The 11,245-nt window shown below is 42.1% G+C and overlaps 1 protein-coding gene across 1 annotated transcript in view; it reads left to right on the forward strand.

Moving 5' to 3' along the window:
* Positions 1-11,245, forward strand: part of bcas3 (BCAS3 microtubule associated cell migration factor) — a 640,166-nt gene that overhangs the window by 50,440 nt on the left and 578,481 nt on the right. Inside the window, exon 7 of the mRNA XM_037677974.1 lies at positions 3,515-3,587. Coding sequence (XP_037533902.1) covers positions 3,515-3,587 — 73 coding nt within the window. The remainder of the gene's footprint in view (positions 1-3,514; positions 3,588-11,245) is intronic.

Consider the following 11,245-nt stretch of genomic DNA (forward strand, 5'->3'; position numbering starts at 1 on the left):
AAAGATGACAACAATGGACAACAGCAACAACAATAAACAGTTATAAAAAGTCATAGTTTTTTTTTTTACTATTTAAAATAAGATGGCAAAAACAGTAACAAAAACAGGATTATAAAAACTGGATTATAAGGAGAATGTAGAAAACTAAAAACAGGAACATGTCTGAATTGGTCCTTGCCAGTAGTTCAACAGATTCTTAGGGTGCATTCACACCAGCCCTGTTGTCCCGAACTCTAGCTCGTTTTCCTAGGAAGTCCGGTTCGTTTGGGGAGGTGTGAGCTCGCCATCGAACTCTGACCCGGGCTAAAACCTAGGTCTCAGTCTGGTAGAAGAGAACTCGAGCGCGGTTTGAGTACAGTGTGAATGTTAGCAGAATGGGCCCCGCTCCGCAAGCAGGAAGTGGAGTACAGCGCAGGGCAAACAAATGCACATTTCTCTTATATGGAGCCGTCAGCTGCCTTGTGTGAAAAACAACATTCTCCATGGTCTTCTGCCTCATCTTCTGTTCATGCTGAGTCCATTGTTAAAAATGACAAAGTATAACTCCTAAAACTGCTAAAACTTGATGCCACTCCATTTTTGTTTTTATTTACAGAAGAAGAAGAAGACGTGTCTTCAGAGGTTTTTGTGTTGTTTCTTCCAGTAGCTCTTGGTGCAGCGCCCCCACAGGCGAGTGGGGGAACAGGTTGGTTCAGCAGGTTGACTCGACTGCACAGTGCAGTGTGAATGCAAACGCACCAGCTCAAATGTAACAAAAGGTCATGAATATTGGTCCCCAACCGAACCGAGTCTACCGGACTATCAGTAGTGAAAACAACCTTAAAGTCACTTAGAGAGGTCAAGGTTGAAAGCATCAGGTCTTTAAAGATAAAGATAACAGAAGGTTGTTAACTTCTGAAAAGACATGGATAAATATGTTCTTTGTTTACTAACCACTATTTTCATCTTCATAAAAGGAAACAAGAACCTTTTGTATCAACACTTACTTTTGGGACAAAGTTCAGCCCACCCACAGCCTCCAATGACAGACAATTGGCCTTTTTAATGGGTTACCACAGAGCAACACGGTTTGCATCTTTGCAGATTGCAATCAGCATACTTTCATGAACATTTTATATTTATTTTCTGCTGAAGGAATTACTCCCCTCATGTGTTCGACTATCTGCTGCTTCTTATTACTGTACTTTGCTTTCATCCACTTACAGAAGTCTTTAAATGTTGCCGTTGTGTGCTGCCAGAAACAGAACATGGACAGAGAACAAAAGGCTGTTTCTGTCACACAAAAGGCCACAAACCAGATTGTACATTATTGACTGACACCTGCAATGTTGAAATGCAAGCCTTGTGTTTGAACAGCAGTGAGTCGGTGTGAGGGCTTGATCATTTGCACCATGACTTGGTGAACAGCTGTATTTATTCTGGTGCCATTCACACAAACAGTAATGTTTCAACAACCAACAATACAATCACTAAAACATCTGCTACACTCTACTTATTTTACTGTTTAAACTACTACCACTACTAATGAAAGAAAAAACACTGACATATTTGCGTCGTGAAAATATCATATCATGATATAATTTATTTTCCCAGGCAAGATTTTTTTATCGGTATTATCGTGAACGACATGATATGGACCAGCCCTAATTGTACCCTGTATTTACTGGTTAACTGGTAATCATTAACGTCACACAGACTCTCTCACTGGTACATTTTCATCTTTAAATCACTTCTTGGTCTGCTGCCTTCATACATCTCCTCCTACATGTCTCTGTGTGAGTGCAGCTACAGCGTGCGCTCTCAGGACATTATTACCTGCAGTGTTCCCTCAGTGAGGACTGAACAAGACAAAAGGACCTTCTCCTACTCCACTCCCGTTTCCTGGAACATCTTGCAAAAAGACCTGAAACTCTCGACCTAGTGGCTTTGGGTCTGTTCTTCTGGGGCTGATGCAGTTTTCATTTCTGAATTCTGGCTAACCAAATCTAACTTAGATGAGGTAGTAATTGATGGATTTAACATGCTAAATTTCTGGCAAAGACCAGAAATGTTCCTGTTGTTATCCTGATGCATGCTCAATAATCCAGGTAGAAAAATCCAAAAAAGTTCAATCTGGTCCTCTGGACATTCAAAAAAAACAAAAAAAACAAAACAAAGCAAAAAAATATATAGAAACGTTTTGTCTCTCATCCGAGAGACTTCCTCAGTCTGAGGAGCTGTTTTCAGCTCAGTCTCTTAAATAGCACCTTCTCAGAGTGGATCAACCAGTTTGCTGCTGACAACCAAAACCAGCTGATCACATGCTCAAGAAGGACCATCAGCCTAACAATGGGTCATTAGCACCTGATGGTTGTTTACTGTTCACAGAGGGCTGAGTGATACTAGCAATCACAGCATTGTAAGAGGGGGACAGTTGAACCTGGAGGCTCCACCCCTGTTTAATGATGGACGGTTTCTTTTCACAAAGATGGCCTCCTTTACTCCTCTCTCAAACCATCGTTCCTCTCTGTCCAGGATGTGAACATCTTCATCCCTGAAAGAGTGACCGCTGGCCTGGAGATAAGTGTAGACCGCAGAATCCTGGCCTGATGATGTTGGGTTCCTGTTGTTAGTTTTCTACATCATTTTATAATGTAGCTGTTTTTGTTTCATTTTTAACACCATTTTATTTCAGAGTCAGAGTCAGAGTCAGAGTTTCTTTATTGTCATTCGCACCTCATGTGGTACATGTGGTGGAGCGAAATTATGTACACAGGGTCCCAGTTACATCCAACAATAAAATGTATAAGAAAAACAGTAATAACATCTAAGATATGAACTAAGAAAAACATCAACTAAATATACACTAAGCACTCTTAACATAAAACATTGAACATCAGCACAAACATGAACATGAGTCTGTGAGCAGATGTGCACGCATGAACACATCAACATTGAAACAGATCAGCAGCAACATGAAACAGATCAGCAACATGATATGGTTTTTCACAGTGATTATTCTAGTTAGAGATTCATGAGTCTAACAGCCTCAGGGTAGAAGCTGTTCCTCAGTCTAGTGGTTCTACACTTAATGCTCCTTAACCTCCTTCCTGAGGGGAGTGGGGCAAAAAGTGTGTGTGCTGGGTGGGTGGGGTATATATATATATATATATACTTGTATAGAAGAATCAATATTTTTGTCATTTGTACAACATGTGGTACATGTGGTAGAATGAAAATGTGTACACAACGTCCCAGTTACATCTAACAAAGTATTAAAATGTAAAAGAAAAAGAATAATAAGTGCTAAGATATGAACTAAGAAAAACGTTAACTAAAAACACACTAAGCACTAGGAGCAGAGAAACAATAGAAACAATTTATTTATTTATATATTTTGCCATGGCATCATGCAAACTTTTGATTTGAGAATGACCAACAACAAGGGTCCTCAAATAGCTGGGAAATGTATTTATCTTGTGGTGATACTTCTGTTTGCTATTTGACTAATCTTTGGACTCTCTTTTCTCCTCAGGTCCCTTAAAGTTGGACTGTTTTGCAGACAAGAGGCCTTTGTTGGGGGTTTGCAAGAGTGCAGGGTCCTCTGGGTGAGTTAATGCATCATAGTAGAACAGGAAGTACTTTTCTTTCTTTTCCTCTGGGCATATTTTTTGCTCTTTACTAGTGGTGTGATGGTACATGTGGGTGTATTGAACTGTTACGGTGCGGCATGTTCAGTTCGGTCCGTGTGTGTACCGTTTCAGTTTTTCTTTCACTCGTTAAATTTTATGAACAAGAGATTATGCACCGCGGAACTAAAGTTCCTAAGCGTGTTTCAGCACAGCGCTATTAATTGTTGCATAGTCTTGCAGCACGAGTAGCATTAGCAGCCTAGCAGGCAACAAACAAGCCATCTCTTTGCAATCTCCTGTTTGGGAACATTATGGCTTTCTTGTTAAAACTCAACAACGGGAAAAGACAAGTGCACAAATCCAAAGCTGTGTGTCGACGTTGTTTCACGGAGATTGGATCTGCAGCAGCAACACGTCTAACTTGTTAACACACTTGAAACAAAATCATCCGAATGTGAACGTCTCTTCTAGCAGCTTGGTTCAAAGACCGATAACATCAGCATTTAAACAACATTTATCAGATCGGTCCAAAGCAACAACACAAGCTGTAGGAGTTTTTAAAGCTCTGGATCTACGTCCAAATGATGCGCCACCGGCTTTGAGCGTATGATTAAAGTTCTTAAGCTCCACTGCCTGCGGCATCCCATCACATCAACACTTCAGCCAAAAAGTTGTAGCAGCACTTTATGAAAAAGCTGAAACTGATCGTCAACAAGCCCAACCCCAGATTTAAAGCCCTGCCCTGATGATGATGAGAAAGAGAGAATATTCAACCACCTCATATCAGAAATGATGACTGTGCAAGAAGAGGTAATGTTATTGCATTATTGTGATCTAATTAACTATTTTAATTTAACATTATAATCTTATTAACTCGGGCAGCACGGTGGCACAACTGGTAGAGCTGCTGCCTCTCAGCGAGAAGGTCCTTGGTTCAAACCCCAGTCCAGGAGCCTTTCTGGGTGGAGTTTGCATGTTCTCTCCGTGCATGCGTGGGTTTTCTCCGGGTGCTCTGGTTTCCTCCCACAGACCAAAAACATGCATGTTAGGCTGATTGGTAACTCTAAATTGTCCCTAGGTGAGAGTGAGAGAGTGAATGGTTGTTTGTCTTGCTTGTCTCTATGTGTCCCTGTGATGGACTGGAGACCTGTCCAGGGTGTCCCCCGCCCCTCGCACAGTGATTGCTGGACATGGGCACCAGCGACCCCCGTGACCCAAAATGGAATAAACGGGTAAAGATAATGGATGGATGGATGGATCTTATTAACTCAATTTTTTTTACCTCTGTGTTGTTGACAGTCTGAGGATGTCAACGAGATAGGGCTGAGTCTTCTTCATCCCCCAGATCACCTCCAACTAAGACTGAACTTGTTTACTTGGCATATTTTCAAAATAAACATTTTGTAAGTCTTTATTTTGACCTTTTTTGAACTGAGAATTAACTGAACCAAGCCCTCCTTGAAACTGAACCGAACCGAAATGTGATTTTAGCGTACCGTTACACCCCTACTCTTTACCGTGAATGTCACTAATCACGTTCACAAAACACTTCAAGCTGAGATTTATGCACCTTCTGGCTGCCTGGGTGTGATTTCTGAATGGGCTGAGGTGGTGAGGAAGGTTGAAACCAACCCTGATGCAAAAGAAGGTCATAACAGAAGCCAAATGGTTGATATGTGAAAATAATATACTGTATATACAATATATTATATATGTGTATATATTCTGACCATCCACTTATTGGCTTCAGTGTTTGCCCTAAATAACTTACCATCCTGGAGGTTCACGCTTCTTAGAGCTATTCCAATCTGGCTTTAAACCTCTCCACAGCACTGAAACTGCCCTGCTGAAGGTCTTTAACGACATCTTCAGATTCACAGATACCGGTGATTTTGTGCTGCTTGTCCTGTTGGACCTCACAGCCGCCTTTGACACCATCGACCATGAGATCCTCATTGCTAGGTTGGAGCAGTGGGTGGGCGTCACAAGGTCAGCCCTCAATTGGTTCAGATCTTACCTCACTGACAGATCCTTTTGTGTCTCCATCAAGGATTTTAGTTCTGCAGCGACAGAGCTTAAATGGGGGGTTCTGCAGGGGTCCATCCTGAGTCCCTTCCTCTTCTCTTTATACCTGCTGCCACTTGGCGCTATTTTCCGGAAACACAACATGCCCTTCCACTTCTATGCCGATGACTGTCAAATTTACTTCCCCCTAAGACATAATGGTACATGCTCTATCCAACCTCTGCTCGACTGCCTGGCTGACATCAGGGACTGGATGTCTTTTAAGTTTCTTAAGTTTCAATGAAAAGAAGTCTGAAGTCATGTTGTTCCCTCCCAACGACACAATCACAAACCACTGCATCGACCTCTCTGCTCTAACCCTGTCAGAAAAACAAAGAGTCACTAATCTGGGTGTGATAATGGACCCTTCCCTGAAACTTAACAATCATGTAAACACGATTAAATCATGCTTCTTCCAACTGAGGCGGCTGTCTAAACTGAAGCCCATATTGTCCAAAAAGAACCTGGAGACAGTAATACATGCATTCATTACATCTAGGCTTGATTACTGCAATTCACTCCTGTTTGGCATCAGTCAGACCTCCATTGCACGACTACAACTGGTCCAGAATGCAGCAGCCCCATTTTTAACCAGTACAGGCAAAAGAGAGCACATTACACCAGTTTTGGCCTCAGAATCAGAATCAGAATCAGTTTATTATCGCCATGTCAATGAACGAGGTTCACAAACTAGGAATTTGCTTCGACATAAGGTGCGAATAGTAATAAAGTAAAATAAAGTAAAAATAAAGTAAAAATTAAGTAAAAATGAGAACATTACATAAGACATAAGACCTGTGTACACCCACAAATAAAGTAAAATTAAAACCATAACATAACCATATGTACACCCATACAATAGAAAACAATAAAAAAGCTTAGAGAACAGTACAGATGGAGTATTCAGTTATAAAACAGATGTAATGTGACCAAAGCAGACATTATGAGGTAGCATTATGAGTGTTCAGGAGTCCAACAGCAGAGGGGAAGAAACTGTTCTTATGGCGGGAGGTTCTGGTCCGAATGGACCGAAGCCTCCTGCCTGAGGGGAGTGGTTCAAACAGTCCGTGTGCAGGGTGAGCAGGGTCAGCTATGATCCGACCTGCTCGCCTCACAGTCCTGGAGACGTACAGGTCGTGGAGGGATGGAAGGCTGCAGCCGATCACCTTCTCAGCTGAGCGCACAACGCGCTGCAGTCTGAGTCTGTCCCTGGCAGTGGCCCCGGCGTACCACACCGTGATGGAGGAGCTGAGGATGGACTCCATGATGGCCGTGTAGAACTGCACCATCAGCTTGGCCGGCAGCTTGGCCTTCTTCAGCTGTCGCAGGAAGTACAGTCTCTGCTGGGCCTTCTTGATGAGGGAGCTGATGGTTGGCTCCCACTTGAGGTCCTGGGTGATGGTGGTGCCGAGGAACCGATAAGAACAGAGCCTCACTGCACTGGTTACCGGTTCACCTTCAAATCCAGTTTAAAATACTCATGTATGTCTACAAATCACTGAACAGTTTCGCCCCCTCCCATCTCTCTGATCTGCTACAACGTATGTCCCACCACGCTCCCTGAGGTCAGCGGACCAGTTGCTCCTCACAGTTCCAGGAACTCGTCTTAAGCTCAGAGGTGACTCTGTAGCAGGACCAAGACTCTGGAACGAGTTACCTCTGCTTGTCAGACAGGCCCCCTCCCTCTCTGTTTTCAAGTCCCGTTTAAAAACCCACTACTATTCAGTATCTTTCAACACCAGAGGATCTGTGTTTTGATCCTGTATGCTCCACACTGGTTTGTCGTCATTATCTGCATCGTTTTTATGTCTATATTCTGATTTTCCTCATTTTGTATTTTGCTTTGTGTGTTGCCTGTTGTTCTGTCTGTACAGCACTTTGGTTGGCCTTGTTGCTGTTTTAAGTGCTTTATAAATAAAATGGTATGGTGTGTTATAGTGGGGCGCTTATCTCATACCTGGTTTTTGTCAACGGGGTTGGTGGGGGGTGGGTTGTGAATAGACTGAGTCCAAGCTGCACGCTGTTTGCACCAACAGTTTTAGAGTGGGGGGCTGTGGGGAGGTTCAGTGTGGGTGTTCAGCCTTTAGCTTTTTAGCTAGCATGCTTGTATTGCGCGTTGATAGCTTAGCACCACAACAGTGCCGGCGAGGGGGGAAAGTGTTGCGCGCAGTTGGATTTGGTAGGTGGGGCACTAAGTTCTGCTGACGGTGTGTGGCGCCCCGCTTGTATAATGGCAGGGGTAAAACAGTGATTAGTACTTTTTAGTTAACCGCAAAGAGAATCATTAAACTGAGGTAATTCATCATGCTTTGAAACTGACACAAGGGAGACGTTTGTCACGCATTTGATGTGTTGCGCTCCATGTCACTGCAGCTGAGTTCTGCTCCCCGCCTCTGTTGGTTCTGTCATGTTCGCTTCATTTCTGAAAGTTCATGTTTGTGCAGGATGTTGCTGGTTCTACCAATGGCCAGAGGCAGTATAAAGACAGACTGGTCTTTGCAGCCACTGTTACTAATGAACAACAGCTGAATTTTACTTTATGAATATTTTAGTTCAATTTTACTTACTGTAAATCTATACATGAAGTGTTACATCCTTGGTTAATACGTAGTAACGTTCAGCTCTAAAATACTCTTGCAAGAAGCAGATAAACAAATAATATCTATATGCTCTTTGATTAAACTTTTTTTAATTACTTGTCTTATAGAATATGCACAAAGCACATTTTAGTCTTTGTAGTACTATAGTATGTAGTTAGCCTCGCCACCATCACAGACATCTTCACCTCCAGATGCAGGAAGAGGGCCACCTGCATCATGAAGGACCACACTCACCCAGCACACACACTTGTTGCCCCACTCCCCTCAGGAAGGAGGTCGAGGAGCATTAAGTGTAGAACCACTAGACTGAGGAACAGCTTCTACCCTGAGGCTGTTAGACTCATGAATCTCTAATCATGATTATCACTGTGAGGAAAATCATTGCAATTCCATTTGATTGTTGATATGTGCTGATTATCCATGCTGCTGATCTCTTGCTGCTGATTTATTTCATTCTGCTGTATTCATTAATTCGTACTCATCTACTCACACAGACTCATGTTCGTGCTGCTGTTTTTCGTAGTATTGTTTTCGTACTATTAGTGTTTAGTGTATTCTTAGTTTAATGTATTTCGTAGTTCATATCTTAGATCTTGTTACTGTTTTTCTTTACAATTTATACTTTTGTTGGCTGTAACTGGGACCCTGAGTACATAATTTCATTCTACCACATTTACCACATGTGACGTGAACGACAATAAAGAAACCTTGACCTGTGAAGTAAAACAAAAGATACCTGTGAAAGTATTTTTCTCAAATGTAAAAGCCATCAAAGGAGGCTGAACCTTTGAGTTTGAAGCCCTCACATGTAACCAAGTAGTGGTGAGGGAGTGACGTGTGTTTAGGGATCGTCGTTCATAGATTTATTTTGTAGGACAGGGATTGAAATGTGAGCTGTATTGTACCTGCACAACCCACTGGCAGACATGATCAACATTAAACAGATATGTTGCACTCTGGGAATCCCAGGTCATAAAATAGAATATATTGTGTCTTGGTTTTGTAAAACTAATTGATTGTGGAAAGTGACAGACCTCAAGAAATCTTATGGTTGCTTTTTCATAATCAGTCAATGACCTCCCTGTTACCCCATCTTCCCCAGAACAATGTAAAACTGAGCTCATTAAATACTCCTAAGGAAATTAAATAAGGGAGTCTGTCCTCAGCTGGGCCTTGAGGGAAACCACCTTTTTGATGTTTTCCAGGATCTGTTATCCCTGTCTTTCTGACGCCATTGCTATTGCTTCTGCTTTTCCTATGTCTTTACTGACACTGAGACATGTAGTGCTTTGACGGTTTGGCATATAAACTAGGACCAGCTCACCACTAATGCTGAAAACATGCACCATGTTGAAAAGCTGAACCCATGACCTCTGGCTGAATGGCAAAGCCTGGTACCTCTTCCTGTAGAAGTGCTTGGTAAATAACACTCTGGTCAAATGCCAGAAGGAAAAAGGCTTCCGGGTGCGGCACTGTACTTTCCGTTGGTCCCGTTCATAAACTTACTACAGTCCTCACACTATTTTTTTGTATATAATCATTTTGAAATAACAGCTTTTGTTAACCACCAAAAAGGATGCCGTCCTGACACTTAAATGGAAAACAGATTGAATCCTTGGCTGCTGTTGCTGTGCTGGTTTAGAAGGTTGTTCAGTCAGCTCGAGGCTTAGATTACAAGATTTGCAAATTAAAGGAAAACCAGAGAGGGGAAAGCATGTGCTGACGCCCTGTAGTTGTAGATTTCCAGCTAGGCACAATCAACATAAATGTATCAATGGAAAGGTTTATGCATTACGTTGAAATAATATTTAGATGCAGTGAATTTTTTGTCCTTAAACCAACATAAGGGTTCTTTTAGCTCTGCGTAAGTGCCAATTGGTTTTGGATATGAGTAAAGAAGTTTCTTACTACTGCAACCGTACATCGGCTCATATTTCTGGATAAGATGTGTCTTACTTCCATTTTGCCATTGTTTTTGTTACATCATACCTTGTATTACATTGACAAATAATTTCTAGATGATTTGCTCTCACCGACTGCAAATCCTTTATTCCTAAACAAGCAGTTTTTTCAGTGTTGGAGTGCACACTCTCACTGAGCACAAGTTCAATAAGCAATAAGTGTACTTTGTCTTTTGTGACAGAAACTGAGACATTTCAAATTCCCATTCCCCCTATGTGTTTAGAGTTTATTTTATTTTTTATTTTTTACACACTATATCCCCGTTCATCTTGAACACTCCTCTAGTTTTATCTACCAAAGTTAAGTCAGGTCCTCTGGATGGAGTCTGTTTGCTCGAAATTATAGCAAAGGTGAGTCTCAGCTGAGCTTTTACTTAATAAATGCACTTTAATGGTCAAATTAGCTGCATTTCGCCGGGGCAGCGCAGCTGGTTTGACAGTTCCAAGCAGCGAGCAGAATGAAGGTGGGGGGGGACTGTGGCGAGCCAATTGTGTCATTAATAGCTGGTGAAGATTCTCAGTCATCCAGGGCATGGTAAATCCAAAAAAGATGGAACGGGAGTGAAAGTCCACTCCTGTGTCACCCTCTAGTCAAGACTCATTATTACATAGAGTAAGGCTCATGGAACATTTTAATATAATTCAAAATAACAGTAAAAGAGCAGTGCACGAATACATTAATCAAGTAACATTATGGAGCATGGTGAGTGAAAAACTACACGTGGCCTTGACACTTAGCATCCTGGCTGAGCAGATTCTTATTCTTCTTTGTCTTTTAGCTATTTCCACTACAGGGCTCACATTAGTGAGTCATCCTCCTCCATCTCACTCTGTCCTCTGTGTCCTCTGTCCTCACTCTGTCCTCACTCCAACTACCTTCCTGTCCTCTCTAACTGCATCCATCTATCTCCTCTTTGTCTTTTTCCTGCAGCTGCATTTCTAACAACCTTCTACCAATATACCCACTGTCCCTCCTCTGGACATGTCCAAACCACTGTCCCTCCTCTGG

This window comes from Nematolebias whitei, chromosome 6, assembly GCF_014905685.2.
Source record: "Nematolebias whitei isolate Nwh7 chromosome 6, NemWhi1, whole genome shotgun sequence".
Taxonomy (NCBI): Eukaryota; Metazoa; Chordata; class Actinopteri; order Cyprinodontiformes; family Rivulidae; genus Nematolebias; species Nematolebias whitei.